An 18671-nucleotide genomic window follows, 5' to 3' on the forward strand; every position below is an offset into this window, starting at 1 on the left:
GAGTAACCAGGGCTCGAAGCCAGAAATTCACATGTCTGCAGAATCGTGCGTCTTCAACGTTTACCTTCTATCCAGACACAGACTGGATTCTGATTGAGAATGAATTTCCTTTTCGGTCTTCCTTCCAGTGTATGGACAGCAAGATCTTTACAAGTGCTTTGCCAACTTTTATAATTTCAAAATACATGTTGGAATAAGTAAGCACTTGAACAACAACAACAACAAAGGTGTGGAACTGGATCCTGGATAAAACTGGTAACTTTTTTCCCAGACAGTGTCTGGGGTTGAGTCAGGTCACGAAGTTGGAAAGCAGATGATGGCGAGCATGGGGGCCTCGCCACGGAAGGGACGGGGCGCCTTCCCAGGCCGGCTGCTGACTCAGGAAGGTCTGAATGAATCACACAGGTGCCAGTGAGACTGGATGCACGTCTCTGGACCCGCACCCAGTCCCTCAGGCTAAGGGACACATGCTTTCTCGGCAAACTTGCCGGACATAAAATCTGAGGCCACACTCGGCTTTACCTCTGGTGCACCTGTTCACGCCCCTGGCCCTCAGAAGGCCCAAACACAGGCTCTGATGAAAACTTGAACAAGGCGCTTCTGGTGTTGACAGACAGTAGAGAAGGAATCCGGGCCACACCGTGACTATCGCCACCCAGCACATCATCGCTCAGCGGCCTCCCCCTTCTGGCCACCAGCACAAGGGACATCTGCACTGTCTATGCAGTTCTTGGGCTGTCCCCTCACTCTCCTGCCTCTGGCTGCCACACGCCTGGAAGCTCCTCCTTCCATCCCCTTGTCCTGCTAAACTGTCACTTCTCAGGACGCTGCTGGGGAGCACCGGAGCACCTCCTCCAGGAAGCCCTCCCTGAAGCCCCTCCCAGGGATCTTACTGCTCCGTCCCCTGCTCTTAATGCAGTCACAGAGTGGTATACTCTGCTCCCTCTTGCCCACAGATCTGCCTCATCAAGGAATAAAAGGTTCTCTACCACTGCAGTGAGATCATCTCAACCTATTTTACTCAAACGAAAATTGTATCTTGGAAAATGTAAAGTCGGCAGAGAGTAACCAAAGACCTGGGAAATACCTTTTAACTCCCCAAGTGAGTGAGATCTGGGCAGCCCTGGTATAAAGGAGGATCCCCGAGGAAGGTGTATTTCTAATCTGTGCCGAGCAGACTCTGCTGGAAAGATGGTTTTGTCAGCGAGGTCCCTCCTCTTCTCAGGAAGCATCTTGTTCAGTCTGTGCAGACAAGCAGGGCCAGCCTGGGCCCCAGTCCATCCAAGACCCCCGGAGGCAGAATGAGGCACAGAGCCCAGAAGAGTCCACCCACAGCCCCAGTGATGGGGTCGGGGACAGACACAGGACTCAGGCTGAGCCCATCGGTCGCCCCTAGAGCTCTTGCCAAGCTATTGAGAAGTCTTCCACTGCGTAAGGGCTGGCTGTTACAGCTCCCCAAAGGCTCCTAGGGGAAAGCAGGGCTGAGATGAAAAAGAAAGACGTGGCCCGGGCACGCAGAGCCCCAGATCTGGCCACGCCCAGGCTTGCACAGTTCAGTTACAAGGCCAGCGAGTTCTGTTTTGTGTAGGTGAGTTTCAGCTCAATTTCTGTCTCTTGATGTGGTGGGCTGACTAATGAATGACCCCTGAAGATGCCCAGGAGCTAATCTAGGGGACCAGTAAATATGTCATCCTGTATGCAACAGGAACTTCCCAGATGTGATTAAATCAAGGTCCTGAAGATGAGGAAATCACCTGGACTATCCGGGTGGGTGGTAAATGTCATCGCAGGTGTCCTTATAAGAGGGAGGCAGAGAGAGCTGACAGGTAGAAGAGGAGAAGGCCACGGGACCACTGAGGCAAGACGCCAGCCTGCTGGTGCTGAGATAGAGGAAGGGGCCAGGACCCACGGACTGCATTGGAGCATAGCCAGAGAGGCTGGAAAAGGAGCAAACGTTCTCCCCGGAGCCTCGGAGGGAGCACGGCCTTGCCGACACCCTGACTTCAGCCAGCTACACGGATTCTGAACTGTAGCCCTCCAGAACTCCAAGAGAGTAAATCTGTGTTGTTTTTAAGCCACGAAGTTTGGGGTGATTTGTTAGAGCAGCCGCGGGAAACTCACACACCTGGCTAATACGCACATTCTGTATTCAATCAGACTCCTTTGGGGGAGACTCAGGACAGGCCACCTGACCCTGAACCCTGTTCCGTGCACTAGGGCTCGGCCAGTTGCTGGAGGGGCAACGCACTGCCCTTGCCCTATCAGGATAACATGGCAGGTCAGCGGATAACATGACGTATTTGCCCAAGGTAGGCAGGTCAGTGGAAGGTTGAGGCAGGTGGAAGCAAGAGGGTGTGACTTTAAGTCTAATTCTCTTTCAGGGCCAAAGCAACGAAAACAATCAAGCAAAAGACAAACTTACCTTCGGTCTTAAGGCGAGAGCTTTCTACGTTGGGCCAAATCAAATGGGGCAAGTCCTAGAAAATTTCAAAGGCCAAAGTCACTAACCGAAGACCCTACTTGTAAGAAGTGATTGAACGTCATTTTCGTAAATGGCTCACACAGAAAGGAGCTGCACTTTTACCCGGAAATCTGAAATAAATTTTTCTAGAGCAACCACCCCCACCAGGACTACGGGATTACCTTCTCTTTCCCACAGAGACCATCAGCTCAGTCCTGACTGCATTTGGGGAGGCTGTCTGGGAAGGCAGCACCGTGTGGTCAAAATTTCAATGTACTCGGATAGACCTGAGTTCGAATCCCAGCTCTGCCTTTCTCCCACCCTGTGACACTGGCTGGGACTCCAGCCTCTGCCTTCCCACAGTCTTGCAAGTTCCTGTGGAGTGGCTCGTAAAACACTCGACAGGGAGTCCAGAGAATTGGGTTCTAGCCAGAACAGTCTACGTGCTGTGTGTCCTTAGCCAAGTCTCTCAAGCCTCTCTGAGCCTCAGACCCTCATCTAAGAAGTGAAGATCTCAAGGGCTCCTCCCAGCCTGCTTCACCTTGCTCAGTTATGAAACCTGCCCAAACAGGGCCCAGCTAACTCTCCCACTCCACCTCTGTAAAACAGTGGGCCCTGGAAAGGCCCAGACCTTTCTACTGTAAAATTAATAATAATAATAAAGCTGGCCTGGTTGAGCCCTTGAAATGGGCTGGGTCCCCTGCTGTGCACTCAGATGAGTTACACAAACAGTCTTGGGCACAAGCTAGTGAAGTGAGTGCCGTTCTCATTTTCCAGTAAAATCCCCAGACTCGGGGAACGGGATACGTAGGTAGACATTGAATGCAGATATTCAATAACCCACTTAACACTAATTGCATATTTCACGAATAATTATACTTTTAACCATATGCTACATAAAGTATCAGGACCACATATCATGTGGCAAAGTCTAGAAGGAGGTACTGAAGCGTCAGCCTTGGTGGCCTTGGGGAAAGGGGTGGTGTCCCTGCGGGCCGGAGAGGGAGGCCCCCTTCTCTCCATGCCAACTGAGTGGTTTATCTCCTACAAGCAGAAGCACATGTCCATGTGTCACTGTAACAGCAGTAACAGTGACCGAGTGATGGGAGCCACCGTACAGGAGCTGCCCCGCACGCCTGCTCTTTTGGGGGTCTGCCGGGTCCCTCACACCCGACGTGAACGCCGTCCCCAAAGTCTCCTCGGACAGGAGTACGTGGCCAATACAGCCGCCAGTTCATAAAGTGCCTTCCACCAGGCAGAAGGAGGTACCCCTTCCCCCAAGAGTCCTTCCGCCTGTCAGACACTGTTGTGATACAGCAGTGTGGATGGAGTGAGTTTTTACCGCCACCCGGCAGGGGAAACAACCTCACGATAACAACACAGATCCAGGCGGCGCACAGGGACCTCCTCCCAACAAGCACGATACAGGAGGAGGAAGATGAGAAACACGAAAAGTGAGAATGATGGCCAATGCTACTCCAGCCAGGAGGCCAAGGTCAACACCAACAGCGGTAGGGCATGTTGACGGTATGCACCCAGACAAATCCTGGGAGGTGGCACCCTACGAAACAACAGACAGGACCCTCAAAACTGCCAAGTTCATCAAAAACAAAGGAAGTCTGAGACACCGGCATGACCGAGGGAAGCCTAAGGAGACAAGATGACTGAATGTTATACTATGGTGTCCTGGATGTAATCCTGGAACAGAAAAAGGGCATTAGGTTAAGAAGAAGAAAACAGGGGCGCCTGGGTGGCTCAGTCGGTTAAGCGGCCGACTTCGGCTCAGGTCATGATCTCGCGGTCCGTGGGTTCGAGTCCCGCATCAGGCTCTGTGCTGACAGCTCAGAGCCTGGAGCCTGTTTCGGATTCTGTGTCTCCCTCTCTCTGACCCTCCCGCATTCATGCTCTGTCTCTCTCTGTCTCAAAAATAAATAAACGTTAAAAAAAAAAAATTAAAAAAAAAAGAAGAAGAAAACAAAAAAGCTCCGAGAGTCGGAATAAACTATGGACTTTAATAATAATATAACAATAACAGTATTAGTCCATTAGCGACAACAAACGTGCTATACTAAGGTGAGACGTTAGCAAGGAAAACCGGGCGTGTGGTCAGGGCAGATATATACGAACTTTCTGTACTATGCGCTCCATTTTTCTAAAATCTGAAACTGTTCTAAAACAGAAAGGCTATTAACTTACAAAATACACATCCACGAGGTCTCTAGAGTGGACAGGGGCTCCACAGTGCACCCAACACCCACGCATCTGCATGTCTGTACAACCCCTGCCCCCTGGAACTTTCCACCCATTCTCTCGCCAGGATTTGCTGCACGACAGGCTGTGCACTAGGCACCCCCAGGCGAGCACACCAGACCTGGCCCCTGACCTCACCAAGGGATGATGGTCTCTTTACCAACAAACATTTCCCCTCCAAGGGGCAGATTCCAAGGGGGCAAACAACCCATGAAAGCCCTTGGTAGGGCCAGGTGCCAGGAGCCCCTGGCCAAGTGTCCAGGGATCTCCCTGGCTTCTGGGTATCACCAGCCTGGAGGGTGCCTCTCCAGGGGCTCCTTGGCCCCACGAAGCAGCCTGCTCTCACGGAGACGGTGCTCAGAAGGCAGCCGATAGCCCCTTTCAATGCCCAGCCTTCCCCTCCCTGGTCATCCCTCCCTCCAAAATGGCAGCCCCTGACAAGGTCACCATGACCTCTACAAGGCTCCGTTTAATGGCTAGTTGTCCGTCCTCACTGCACACGACCCACCAGCGGCATCCGATACGGGAACGTACTGGCATCCCATCATTGCTGTAACAACCACCATGAACTTAAGAGCTCAAAGCGACACACATTTATTGCTTTACGCTTCTTGAGGCCGGAAGTGTGACGTGAGCCTCAAGGGGCTAAAATCAAAGCGTGAGCAGGGCTACGTATTTTTTCTGGAGGCTCGAAGGGAAAGTCCATCTCTCGGCCTTCTCTGGCTTCTGGAGGCCACGCACGCGCCTTAGCTCAGGGCCCCCTCCCGCATCTTCAAGGCCAGCCGCAGCAGGATCTCCTCACACCGCATCACCATGACCTCCTTCCAACACCACATCTCCCTCCCGCTCTCTCTTCCGCCCCCTCTTCCATGTTTTAGGACCCTTGTGATTACATCAGCACCAGCCAGATAATCCGACAACCTCTCTCTTTTGAGGTCAGCTGGTTAGTAGCCATCAGCAACGTAAACTCCCCTTTGCAAGGTGACCTAACGCATTCACTGGTTCCGGGATCGATGTGGAGGTCTTTGGGGGGCAATGTTCTGCCTACACCGAGCCCCTCTCTCCTTTTAGTGCTCTCCTCCCCTGACTTCTGGGGGCAGTCTTGGTTGCCTTCCTGTCACACCAGCCACACCTTCTCATCTCCTTTGCTGGATCCCTCCTTCTTCCTGCCTAGCCACCGGCCTCGCTCCAGGGCGCTGCCTTAAGGCCTCCCTCTTCCCAATCCACGCTTCCCCCCAAGGTGAACTCAGCCATTTCTCAGCTGACCACCGCCCGGCGTCACCAGCTCGGATCCCTCCCCCAAGTCCAGACTTGCCCATCTAACACTCCACTGTATGCCCACCTCAGAGGCAAACTGAACTCGGCAAGACCAGAACCGAATTCCTAACGTAGCCAATGGTATCTCTATTCTTCCACGTGCTCAGGCCGAAATCCTTGGCCTCATCACTGACTCCTCTCTCTCTCTCTCTCTCTCAATCCACAGCCACTGGCTCCACCTTCGAAATACATCAGAAACCCCTGTTTCTAACCACCCTGGTCCAGCCTCCCTCCACCTTGGCCTGGTCTCCCAGTCACCTCCACTCTTGCTCTAACTTCCGCTCTCAGTCCTCTATCCTCTCCCTTGCCCCCAGGACGGGGGGAGGCAGGGATTTTTTAGAAAGATGAGCCACAGCGTGTCACTTTCCAGCTCAACACTCACCTGCCTTCCACCTTACTTAGAATCACAGCCGGGATGCTGAGCATAAGCCACGGGACCTTTCCTGATCTGCCACTCTTCACTCTTCTGGCCTCGTCACCTCCGTACCTCCCCCCCTTGCTCCGTCGACCCCCCTGCCTCCTTGTTGGTCCTGGGCCACACCAGGCACACCCCACCTCTGGCCTCTGGCGTGGCACTCCAGAAGGCTCTTCCCCTGGACATGGCCTCGCCCTCCCTCATTCCACCCAGGGCTCTGCTCACCTGCCACCTCCTCAAAGCGCCCACCCTGACCACTCGACTAGACAGCACTCACTGCTGTCTTTCCCAGCTCACTCCGCCCACTGTATTTCTCTCTGCAGCCTAAACCACCGCCTGGTACCACTGTTGAGGCCTTGTCCTGCCCCAGGAATGCAGACTTCCCCAGAGGAGAGACTGCTTGTTCTCTTATATCCCAAACAGGGCCTGGCACCTAGAAACTTGTCCGTAAATGCCAGAAGTGAACGGCTAACTCAGAAGCGTCTTGTCCACTCAACCCTTCAAGGCCTTCTCTCCTTCCAACAAACTTTCGACAGAACTTTCCGCCATGGTGAGAATGTTCTATAGTCCGTGCCTCTAGCACACATGGCCATTAAGCACTTGAAATGTTTACGTTTAAGTAACCACACGTGGCTAGTGGCTCCCGAGCTGGACAGAGCATTACTTAGGCCATCTGGGAAATGGTTGTAACTGCCTCTCAGTTTATCCTTTGCAGGAAGGGACAGATAATAAGATAACACTAAGCATTTATCTTCAGGTTTTCAAAGCACTTTCTTGTGGAGCCTAGCAACAAGTGTCCAAAAGAATGTTCCGGCATTGGTTTCTCAGAGCAAGTGCGTGCGGAGCAGGCCAGGTGAGGGGGCTCTGAACACGGGGACCAGGGTGAGAGCACCGCACGGGCCTGGGGGGATGGGTGGCTCCCCGGCTGGATTTTGTCCTCTGCAAAATGGGCCAGACACGTCCCACCTCACGGGACAGGAGTACATAAAAGGACCCTGTGAAATGTTGCCATGGGGACTTTTTAACAGCTCAGTAAATCAACGGTGTTATTACTTCGTCTTCTCTAGTGAATATCTAATAATAGAAAATGAATAGAATCTCCTTGAAGGGCCCTAAAAATCTGTGGCACGTGTAGCAAGCACCTTGGGGCCTGCAGGCATTGAACCCAACAGGACCGGGGAAGCCAGACCCTGGGGGAGGATGGGGAGGACCCCAAGGCCTGAGGGGAGAGGCCACTGAAAAGGGCAGTTCTGGGAACAGAAGCCTAACTCTGCCAGGGATTGGTGGGAGGGGGGTGTGGGCTGGGGAGGGAAGTGGTCATAAGTATATGGCACACCACAGACAGATCCCCCACCCTGGACGCCAGCCATCTGGGGGAAATGAGTGGGAGAGAGCACAAATTAGGGGGTGGGGGAGACTCAGAAGAGACAGTCACCAAAGGCCGGAGGCTAAGTAGTGGGGACGGAAGCTAAGGGCTGGAGCGGGGTGCAGAAAGTCCAGCGGATCGGTAAGGGGGGGCAGGACGCAGAACTGATGGCCACTTTTGGAGGCAGGGTAAAGGGGAATCTAGGGAGACAGCCAGGGCTCTGTGCCTTCCCAGGTTGGTGGCCACAGTGGGAGGGGAAGGTGGGAAGTGGGTAAATTCAGCAACCAAGACGGTCAATGAAACTCCAGCCAGGAATCCCAACTGGGCTTCCAACAGCCGCTGCACTCCAGGCGTGCTCCCCTCTGCGGACGCTGCACCCACGCGAACTCGCCTACCTCGGCACCCACCCGCGGGGCGGACGCTGCAAAGGCTTACAGACCAGGAATCGGGAGGCACAGGAAGTGAAGCGACTTTGCCCAGGTCACAGGGCTTTTAGGCTTCGGGGCGACATTCGACCCAGGCGGCCGGCAAAGCCCAAGCCCGAAGACACCGCGCGCGCCGCTCCTTTCCTGGGACTTCGCGGGTCTGGGCGCGATACACTAGAAACACCCGAAGCGTCCTACTCGGAGCTTGCCCTCCCTCCGATAGTCTCCCCAACTCGAAGGGGCCTCCCCGCCGCCGGTGTAGACGAAGCCCGGCCCGGCCTGAGTCCGACCGGAGACGGGGAAGCGCCCTCCTTACCTGCGCAGTCCGCTCGGGCCCCGCCCCGGGAGCTGCGGGGAGACCCGGGGGACGCTGCCGTCCGAGGGGGCGCCCGAGGGGACCCGGGCCCGCGGGGAGCCGGCCTCGGCCCCCGGGCCCAGCGGGCAGCGCCAGGGCGGCGGCCAGGAGGCCCCCGGCCAGCACCCACGTGGCGCTCCCCGCGGCGCCCGCCGCGCCCATCGCCCCTCCGGACCCGCGACCCCAAGGTGGCGGGCGCGGCTGAGTCGCCGGAGCTTCCGGACCCCAGGCCCGCCCCGCCGCCGAGCATGCTCAGTACGAGGCGCCGCGGAAAGTTTTCTGGAACACGCTCGGGCATCTGGGACTGGGCGGGCTGGGAGGAGGCTGGGTGGGGGACGGCCGTGGGGCGGAGGGCGGGAGCGAGCCTGGGGCCACACTTGGGTTTGCTCGCGCCACGCCTGGGAGCTCCTCTCTACCCAAATCAGATCCGGTCGGGTCACTCGTCTTCTCCCAAAGATTTCAGAGGCTCCAAGTGCCCCTCCACTGATGCCTCCCGGGTTCTCAGCTCAGACCCGTCTCCTCCGGGGAGCCTTCCGTGACACATGCACACACCGGGCTGCCCCCAAAGCCTACTCCAGACCCACCAGCCCCTTATCAGAGAACGGAGAAGCATCTAGAGAGGCATATAGCCGTGTGTCCTGGAGAGCCCTGAGGGGACAGGACAAGATAAAGAGGGGCTGGGAGGGAGACTCGGGGATCAGGAACCAGAGGGAAAGGCTACTCTCACTTTCTACTGGATTTAGTTCAGCCCCATTGGGCTCATATTTCCTGAACCCTTACTGTGGATTAGCCCCTGGACCTGCCTAGGTATCTCCCAATTTCCAGGGCAGACAGTTAGTCACCCCAGCCACTGTGGGGAACCCGAGAGAGGGGATTTGGTGCCTGGAGCCAGGAGGCAGCCTGTGAGCAAACTCCTTAAACTGTCCAAGGGGGTAAGGTTGTAGAGAAAGAAGCGGCCACAGATACCGGGAGAGAACCAGGTAGAGTAGTCTCTCTGCTTCCTCTTGCTTTCCCTGAGTCCTCAGTGACCTGCTCCTTGGGGAGAAGTTTCCTGTCCTGCAGTCTGTCAAGCAGCCTCAGGCCGGTAAGACTGGCACCTGTCCGTTCCTTCTCCCCCAACCCCTCCAAGGACAGGCCCTCCCTGGCTCAACACAGACAAGGCAGTGGGGTTTGAGAATCGGAAAATGTATTAGCCAGGCTCCCCGCAAGAGGTACCACTGCCCTGGGGGGAGGGGGTATCTGGCAGGATGCCAGGAGTGAGCCAAGGCCGAAGGCTAGATGCCAGCATATTGCTGAAGCATCCGTTCTATTTGACATGAGTAATTCACAGGGTGGTTTTAAGAGCCAAACAACTTTACAATAAAGTAAAACGCAAAGAACACTGCATTTAAAAAATAAGTTCTTAATGTCCAAAGAAACAGCCAGCATAAAAAGCAAGAACTTCAGGTTGTTGCCCCATACACGTTCCCAGAAGCCTTGGAGATGCTTCTAAGGAAACATTTAAGTAGAACTGCGTAGTGGAGAGTGGGAGCTCTGAAGCCAGCCAGACACGGCTGTGAGCAAATTGGTGAATGGGGTTGTTTATCTCCCCGCACAGCCGTGAGATCCCCAGTGTCTGGACCTCATCTGGTCCCTTGCGGGCCTGGGGCTGGTTACATCAGCAGGTTCTCTGTGAAGGCTGAGCGAATGAATGACCACGCAGTGTCTTGTTCCTAGTGCGGGCTGGGTGTAACAATCTTGTCTGTACACATTATCATAGAGGAAACTATTGACTATCCATAGAAGGGGATTAAAACAGGAGCCTTCAGGCTAACAAGTTCAGAAGCAGTGACGGACTGTGTGGTCCAAAGACGGCCGACCGGTCCGGGTGAGGAGCGGGACTGGAGTCGGACTCTCACTAGGTCACTTAGCCGCCTTGACCCTGAGCTTCCTCGTCTGTAGAGTAGGCGGAGAATAAGTACCCATCCCGGAGGGCTGTTGAGAAAGTTACTGACATCAACAGGCTAAATGCTTCGCCCATCTTACACGCTCGAGAAACTTAACCGAGCAATACCCTCCTACGTGGCTGGGGGACCCCCCTCCCCACCTCCTTCGTTCCCGGGAAGCCAAGAGGCCCCGGGGACTCCCCTGGCCGAGCCGCGCGCCTCGCTCCAGGCATGCTCAGTGCGAGGGCAGGCCGGGCGGGGGCGGCTCCAAGTTTTGGGCGGACCACCCAAGGCTCCTCCCTCCGGCCGGGCCGCGCCGGGAAGGGGGACCGGAGCCGGAGGCTGGAGAGCGCGCAGGCCGGAGGAGTCGGTGGAGCGCGCCGCGCCCCTGCCCGCCCGGTCCCCGAGTTCGCTTGTCGCCGAGCTGGCGTGGACGGTGCCCCGGGCGGCGGGCCGAGGCGGCGCGCGACGGCGGGGGCGATGCGGCCCGCCCGCCGCCTGAGCGCCCCCGATGGCCCGCGGCGCGGCGGCCTGCGGGAGCGACGCGCGGCTGCCGCTGGCCCGGGACGCGGTGCGGCCGGCGCCCGCGCTGCTGGCCCCCGCCGTGCTGCTGGGCGCCGCGCTCGGCCTCGGCCTCGGCCTCTGGCTCGGCTGCCGCGCAGCCCGCCCGCGCCCACGGCACCAGGTGGGTAGGTTGGCGGGACGCGCGGGTGTGGGACGCGCGCGGCGCGGGCCTCCTGCGCCCCGTGCGCACTCGAGCGAGATCACGGGCAACGCGCGCACCTGGTCCTGCCCTGGGAAGGGGGCTGGAGATCCATTCCAGAGTGGGGGAGGGGAGGGCGGCGGTGGAGTGACAAGAGGGCACCACCCCGGGGCCCCCAGAAGTGGCTGCTCCGTCCGACTCCGCCCTGCGTTCACAGACAGCCGCTAAAGCGCTCTGGGCCTCAGTCTCCACATCTGTGGCACCACGGGTTTGGATTCGCAGCTGGCCGAGGGGCCCGGCTGAGCACGGTGGACGGGGTGGGGTGGGGGGGCTGCGGTCCCCACCCATCCTTTCTGCTTCCTGCTGGGTGGGTGACCCAACTAGCCTCTGTAAACCCGGCTGCCACCCTGGTATGCATTCATGCATTCATTCATTCACTCATTCATCCCTACAATCAAAGTTTGATGAGCGCCTTCTGGCAGCCACCGTCCTGAGGGGCGGAGACGGGACATTCCCTGCAGGGTAGACCCCGCCCTTGCTGCTGGAGGTTCACAGCCTCCAGAAAAAGGCTGCAAGTAAACATTTGATTGTAACACAACCTGCTGAGCTCCATGATGGGAAACCATACTGCTAACACCTGCTGATTGCTGACTGTGTGTCGGGCCCTGAGCCGGATCGTCTACCTGAAGTATCTCATTGAATCCCCAAAACAGCTTTGTGAGTTTGTTCTGTCAGTGACCCCACTGTGCATTTGAGGACACTGAGGCACAGAGAGGTGAAGTGACTTGCCAAAGTGACAGATGCGTGTCTAAGCCCAAAGTCACTGTACTCTCCATGAGAGGCAGTGGTCACAGGCTAGCTGCACGAAGGGGATTGATGGGGGCTTCGCGTGACCTTTGTTGCGGGATCGGGTGTCGTGTGGAGAGGTCTGGCATACAGCAAGGCGTTCATTCGATCAGGAGTGACGTGATCACTGTCTTGGGTCCTTGCAGCTTTGACCTCTTTGAAGGATAAAGTCTGGTAGGATCTGAGTTGAGGTGTGTGGTCTTGTTGCCTGAGTTCCTGGCCCATTCAAGGAGGAGACAAGCCCAGCAGGTGGAAATGCGGGCTCTTTCATATTGCCCTGGACTTCCGGGGAGCGTTTTTGCTGGAAAGGAGTGATAAAGGCTGAAAGTAAAATGTGTTGAATGCTTATGGGCAAGGTTGAGGTTGTCACATCCCGCTGGTGATTAAGGGACACTGAGAGACCTCAGCTTCTTGTGTGAAGAGGGAAGTTACACGTACAGAGCCTTTGCTGGGTGACCTGTTCCGAGCCAAGCGCTTGTGGGATTTGGGTTCTATATTCTCGCTCCAGACCTCTGAGTGGGGGAGCTGTCATTATCCTCACATGCCAGGTTAGGAAATCGAGGCTCCACAACGTTGTTCTCGGTCCAGGGCCACATGGTGAATAAACGGGGGGGGGGGGGGGCTGGATTTCAACCCCAGTCTGTCTGAACACCTAAATCAGAGCCGAAAGCTCTGAAGGCCATCAGCTACTTGGTGTGGTAGCGGTCAGTCTGTCTTGGTCTGTCCGGGCTGCAGTAACAAAATACCGTACGCTGTGTGGCTTATAAACCACAGAAACTTATTTGTCACAGTTCTGGAGGCTGGAAGTCCCAGATCAGGGGCCAGCACGGCTGGGTTCTTGGTGAGCGCCTCTTCCAGGTTGCAGACTGCTGACTTCTCACTGTCCTCAGAGAGTACAAGGGTCGGGGACTCCCCGGGACTCTTTTGTAAAAGTACTCCTCCCTTTCGGGAAGACTGGACCCTCCGGAACTAATCACCTCCCAAAGGTCCCACCTCCAAATGCCATCACCTTGTGAGTTGGGGTTTCAGCCTGTGAGTGGGGGGTGGGGTGCAAACCTTCACACCATAGCGGTGGCCCGTGTCACAGCTGAGGCTCACGGGGCTTGGGTTTGTGCAGCTGGCCGCTAAGGCCTGCATTAGTCCAGTTGAAGGTCATGGTGGCTCAGACTAGGGCAGTAGCCTTAGAGGGGGCTCTGGCCCCAGGGTAGGGCTGACGGGGTTTTCTGATGATTTGGATGGGACCTTAGGAACAGCCTTCTTTATTTTTTTGAAGTTTATTTATTTATTTTTGAGAGAGAGAGAGGGAGAGAATATGTGTGCATGGAGGGGGGGAGGTTTGGCAGAGAGAGAGAGGGAGAGAGAGAATCCCAAGCGGGCTCTGCGCTGGCATTGCAGAGCCTGACATGGGGCTCGAACTCACGAACTGGGAGATCGTGACCTGAGCTGAAATCAACAGGCAGATGCTTAACCAACTGAGCCACCCAGGCGCCCCAGCAGCAGCGTTCTACGTGGACTCCTTTTTCCTCTTCTCTTCCCTACGTCTCTTTTTCTAAAATGCCCACGCAGCAATCTGTCTGGGTTAAAAACCTCCAGTGACTGCTGGTCGCCTACAGAAGATTATGTCCGATTTCCCAGCGCAAGGAAATGGAGTACAAGGTGGTCACCTTCCCCGGGACATCCAGCCTCAACACAAGGTGCCCAGGCACCCACAGCATCCTGTTCTCCAGCCACCCAGAATCTCTTTGCTGCCGACGCTTCTCCACTTCTGCACATCTGTTCTCTCTGCCTGCAGTGACCTTTCTCGGCTTTCCCTACTCTCTGACCTTTCCCGCTGATCCTTCAGGAGGCGGAGAAAAGACCCCCTCAGGCTAGATGAGGTACTTCTTCCCTCCTGCATGCTGGGTTCCCTGTTCTCCTCTGGTCCAGGTCACCCAGCTCATAATTTTACCTTGCACCGCTTTCTTTCTGTTGTTTTCCTTTTCCTTTGTGTGTTCGTTGTATCTATCTCATCATCAAAACTTTTTATTTGCGTTGGCATTCTACCTGCTCATCAAGTGTTCACTTACTCTGTCTCAGAAAGCAATGCATCTAATTCTTTCAGCTGGTTTTAGGGTAATTTTCTTCCCCTTTCTAAAGAACTTGCTTCCCTGGCTCCTTGTTGCATTTTTGGCTTCAGGCATGCCGTTGACTTCACACTGCGGACCCCCGGACCCCCGGGAGGGTTCAGCTCTCTTTTCTTCTGTTTCATATGTACACCCACCCCAGCCGCCACCACCACCCTCCCTGTGTGGCTATTGGGTAATTTTGTTTCAATCAGCGTTCAGTGTTCCCTTTGTCAGGATTCTGGAAGCACTTTTTTACCGTGAGTCGAGGATCAGCTGCAATTGTGATTACTTTCCTTTTTCTCATTGCATTTTGTTTTCGCTGAAATTAATAGTTACCCAGGTTTTTTTCCGTTTGCTTCAATTCTGCATGCTCATTCATATAACACCGAACACCCCTCCTTGTATATACATTTCTTGTCGAGACACTTGAGGGCGTTAAGCATTTGATAGATTTTATCTTCTTGCAAACACCGGGAAACTTCTCACCTGCTCCCGTCTCAACCGGGTTGGCTCTCTGGACCACTGGGACTCATTTGGACCAAACCAGCAACAGCATTTCCTGGGAGCTTGTTAGAAATGCCAGTTCCTGGGCCCCATCCCAGACTCACTGATGAGAATCTCTGGCGGTGGGTGATCTCCACTTACATTTAAGGAGCCCTCCCAGGGACCGTTTTGTTTTTCAACATCAAGCAGCAGATACTCTAGGCTTTTGCTGTCACCAGTGGGACCTCTCCGGCCATCACCCTGGAACGTCTTCACCTCCCTGGAGTTACATCCTCTTCCAGGGATCTCCTGCACTGTCTTCCTGGGCTAATCTCCTCACGTGGGTGGAGCATGAACTCCTGGATCTTCCTGCGAGAGAGATAGAGGGAGGTGCTTTTGAGAACTTCTGTGTCTGAAGTATCTGTGTCCTTCTGTCTTTACCCTTAGCGTGGTGAGAGCAGTTAGGTTGTGGACGCCAGGCTGGGAATAACCCCCCCTCCCCTGCCAACCCGGGAATCTTGAAGGCATTTTTCCCCCACTGCCTTCCAACTGCCGTTATTGATGTGGAGACATGGGATTTTGTTCTGATCGCTGATAACTTTGTTTCGTTCCCCTGTAGAATCTAGTAAGTATCTTTGCTCCCAGTTTAGGCACCAGGATGGATGTTGTTGACAATCAATAGATTCCCCTCCCTCCTACTGTGTATTCAGGAGGCCTTATGATGTGGAAACTCACTCTCTTTGATGATTCTTTTCCTTTTTTTTTTTTTTAATATACACACACACACACACACACACACGCACACACATACTTTATTGTCTTTCAGGAACTCAGCTCCTGGTTTGGTTGAATTGGAACTCCTATTGCCTTCTCTTCTGTTTTCCCTCTCTTTGTCTTTTTACCCTGTTTTCTGGAAGGCTCTTCTCCACTTTATACTTGTATGGAGCTTTCCACATTCTTAATTTTCAAGAGTTCTTTTTTGTCCTCAGAATGCTCCGTGTTTATACTGCCCTGTTCTTGTTTGGTGCAAGTAACATCTTCTCTTGGCTCCCTGAGGATAGTATAGCTGCTTCATTCATTTTAAGTTTTCTTTTTGCCCACACAGCATCTATGTTTGGTTCACTTTTTCTTTTGGTTTGTTTGGGGTTTCTCTTTCATATTAGAGTTTGTCCTCAAGTGGCTGGCGATCCTTGGCTTCCTGGTTATTTTGCACTGGGGAGCAAAATAATGATGCCCCCGTGTGGAGTGGGTAAGGTTTATCTCCTACAGTCGCTACCATAGGATGATCTGATTGGGTGCTTGCCTGTGGAACCCTTGTATTGGTCAGCCGTAACTGCCAAACAAACAATCCCTAAGTCCTTGGCTTCATCATCTACACCTCTCTACCACACCCCACGCTGGTGCAGCCACAGGGCTTCTTTGGACACGCTCCTGCCACCGGGCCTTTGCACTTGCGGTGTCCTCTCCTGGAAAGCTTTTCCTGAGCTGAGTAGCTGGCTCTCTCACTAAAAGCTTTTCCTCAAATGCCACCTTGGCCAAGAGGCCTTCCCCTCCCATTGCTCTCCATCCTCCTGTCCTATGTCATTTTTCTCTGTACCACTTACCACCCCTACTCTCTACGTATTTATTTATGTCACTCTGTCACTGGAATGTAAACTCCATGAAGGCAGGGGCTTTGTTTACTTCCTTCATTACTCCATTCCTGGTGACTAGAATAAGCCTGATGCTTAGTGATGCTTCGTAGCAGTTGCCGACTAATTCAATGGCCAACGGGCGATATTTCTTCAAGGCAAAGATTATATCCATGAGCAGCCCCAAGAGGGGCTTGATACGTGTCTCTGGCGTGATGGGATTTTAAATACGGTTGATAATCATGACCTACGAGATCACTGCAAAGCCAGAATTAGCAAAGACTCGATCATTGCTCCCAGGGGAGACACAGGGCGGGGTTCCTGTAAGACTCTGGCCACAGCATCTTCATTAACCAGCCAATACGTAACTTTGTCTTATGTGTGTGTCTATTTAGCACATATTGTTGATGCGTTAACATTGAACTCACGGCCAACAGCACTATCGCTCATGCCTGAACGAAGCTTATCGAACACGTGCATTTTCTCCGTGAGGCACACGCCAGCTTTCTTGCCCGTAGGAACACCGGACCACACTCCAGCACTAAGGGGTTATTTTAAACAACTACATTACCAACAGAAAGCACGGATGTGTGAGAGGAGAATGGCATTAAGAACAAAAGGGGCCACCTGTCTGCAGTAGGAGACCCTGACAATGTAGTCAGGCAGCTCAAATTCTCTCCACCCTGCACCTGCCCAGGAGTGACCCCCAAAAGCACCACAAGTGTTGATTTGGGGGGGGGGGGGTTACAAATAATGTCAGCAAGTAAGCAAATTTACAAATACAGAACCTTTCCCATAATGAGGATCAGCCGTGGTTCCCAATACAAACCATTCTATAATGTACTGTTACCTGAAATATTTTCTTAAACACATCCAGTGGCATTGTGGGGGTTAGCAGGAAAATTAATGTTGATGGGCCGTTTCCCGCAGTAAGCTGTTACCCCAAGGAGCTCACAGGCTGCCAGGGGCCACCAACCCAGAACAATGGAGTGACTTTTGATCCAGTGGGGATGGGACAGTCGTGAAGGCTGTGTGGCTGACCTGACCCTGGGCGGGGGCAGGAGGCAGGAGGCAGGGCGCTACGCACAGAGGGGCCAGGCAGAGGCACGGAGATGTGCACACGTTGGGTGAGGAGGTGATGGCTCGAGGTATGGGGGCACCAGGCTGACCGGCTTCCCTGTGTTCTCCCCACCCCCACCTTTGGATTTTAGAAAGACGATGCTCAGAGTCTGCTCAAGAATTTGGAGTCTAACGTACAGGACCCCTCGGAAACCGGCTCCCCGTCCGGGAGGAGGAAGAGACACGCACAGACATCGAAGGAGGAGGCTGTGGACGTAAGCCGCGTGTTTGGGTTTGTTTGCCGAGTCGCACGTTGGGTGTTGTGTGCCCCGCCTGGCAGCACAGATGTCATCCAGATGAGCCCCTGACAGATTTCCCAACAGGCTTTGTTCCTGCAGTATAATTTACATACAGCAAAGTGCACAAATTTTAAGTTTTCCACTTGTAGCCAACACCCCGATCTGGAACGTTCCGTCGCCCCAGAAAGCTCCCCCATGCTCCTTTCTGGTTTACCTTCCCCCCCCCCCGCCCCCATCTACCGCCTTCCCTGCCCCTTCCAGAAGTGGCAGCTGCTGTGATTCCCATCACCACCGTGGTCTCACTGTTCTAGAATCCTGCACTTTCTTGTGCTGACAGTGACTCAACACACTGCTCTCGAGGCTTTTACCGTATGGCTGCATTTATCAGTAATCCATCCCTTTTAATTTTTGTTGAAAATTTTTTTTAATGTTTACTTCTTCCTGAGGCGGGGGAGGGGCAGAGAGAGAGGGAGACCCAGAACCCAAAGCAGGCTCCAGGCTCTGAGCTGTCAGCACAGAGCCCCACGTGGGGCTCGGACCCACGAAATGTGAGATCTTGACCTGAGCCGAAGTTGGAGGCTTAACCGACGGAGCCCCCCGGGCACCCCCAATCTGTCCCTTTTAATTGCTCAGTCCACTGTGGGGATATATCACCACGCGAGTTGTTTCCAGGGTTTGGCACTTCTGAATGAGGCCTCTGTGAGTGTTTGTACGTAAGTTTGTTTCCGTTTTGTTTTATTTCTTTTACGGGAATGTTAAGTAAACGTCCAGGAACTCGGGCTCTGGACCTCTTGATAGACATGTTGAAGGTGGATTCTCCCCGTTCCTTCCTCACTGGCCCCCACACTGCCCAGCCTGAGCTCGCCGTGGGGCATCATTTCATGCATGAGCTCTGTGGATAAGGAGGGCGTTTCTTCCAAAGGTGTGCTATTTCTAGACACTTGCCGGTCCCCAGAAAATACTATGGATCCTGGCCATTTACCCTCAATTGCCCAAAGGTAAATATAGACATTTACACAGGTAGATAGGGA

General features: G+C 54.3%; 2 protein-coding genes across 3 annotated transcripts in view; one reads left to right on the forward strand and one right to left on the reverse strand.

The window, feature by feature from the left end:
* Positions 1-8806, reverse strand: part of EVC2 (EvC ciliary complex subunit 2) — a 135108-nt gene extending 126302 nt beyond the window's left edge. Inside the window, exons 1-2 of the mRNA XM_047856663.1 lie at positions 8551-8806; positions 2423-2477 (exon numbers count right to left, since the gene is read on the reverse strand). Of these exons, the coding sequence (XP_047712619.1) occupies positions 2423-2477; positions 8551-8751 (256 nt within the window). The 5' untranslated portion in view covers positions 8752-8806. The remainder of the gene's footprint in view (positions 1-2422; positions 2478-8550) is intronic.
* Positions 8807-11025: 2219 nt separating this feature from the next.
* The window catches only part of EVC (EvC ciliary complex subunit 1), a 75254-nt gene continuing 67608 nt past the window's right edge, over positions 11026-18671 (forward strand). For both annotated transcript variants that reach the window (XM_047857275.1, XM_047857276.1), the window contains exons 1-2: positions 11026-11199; positions 17494-17616. In XM_047857275.1, the coding sequence (XP_047713231.1) occupies positions 11026-11199; positions 17494-17616 (297 nt within the window). The remainder of the gene's footprint in view (positions 11200-17493; positions 17617-18671) is intronic.

The sequence above is a fragment of the Prionailurus viverrinus genome, chromosome B1 (genome assembly GCF_022837055.1).
Source record: "Prionailurus viverrinus isolate Anna chromosome B1, UM_Priviv_1.0, whole genome shotgun sequence".
In the NCBI taxonomy this organism is placed as follows: domain Eukaryota; kingdom Metazoa; phylum Chordata; class Mammalia; order Carnivora; family Felidae; genus Prionailurus; species Prionailurus viverrinus.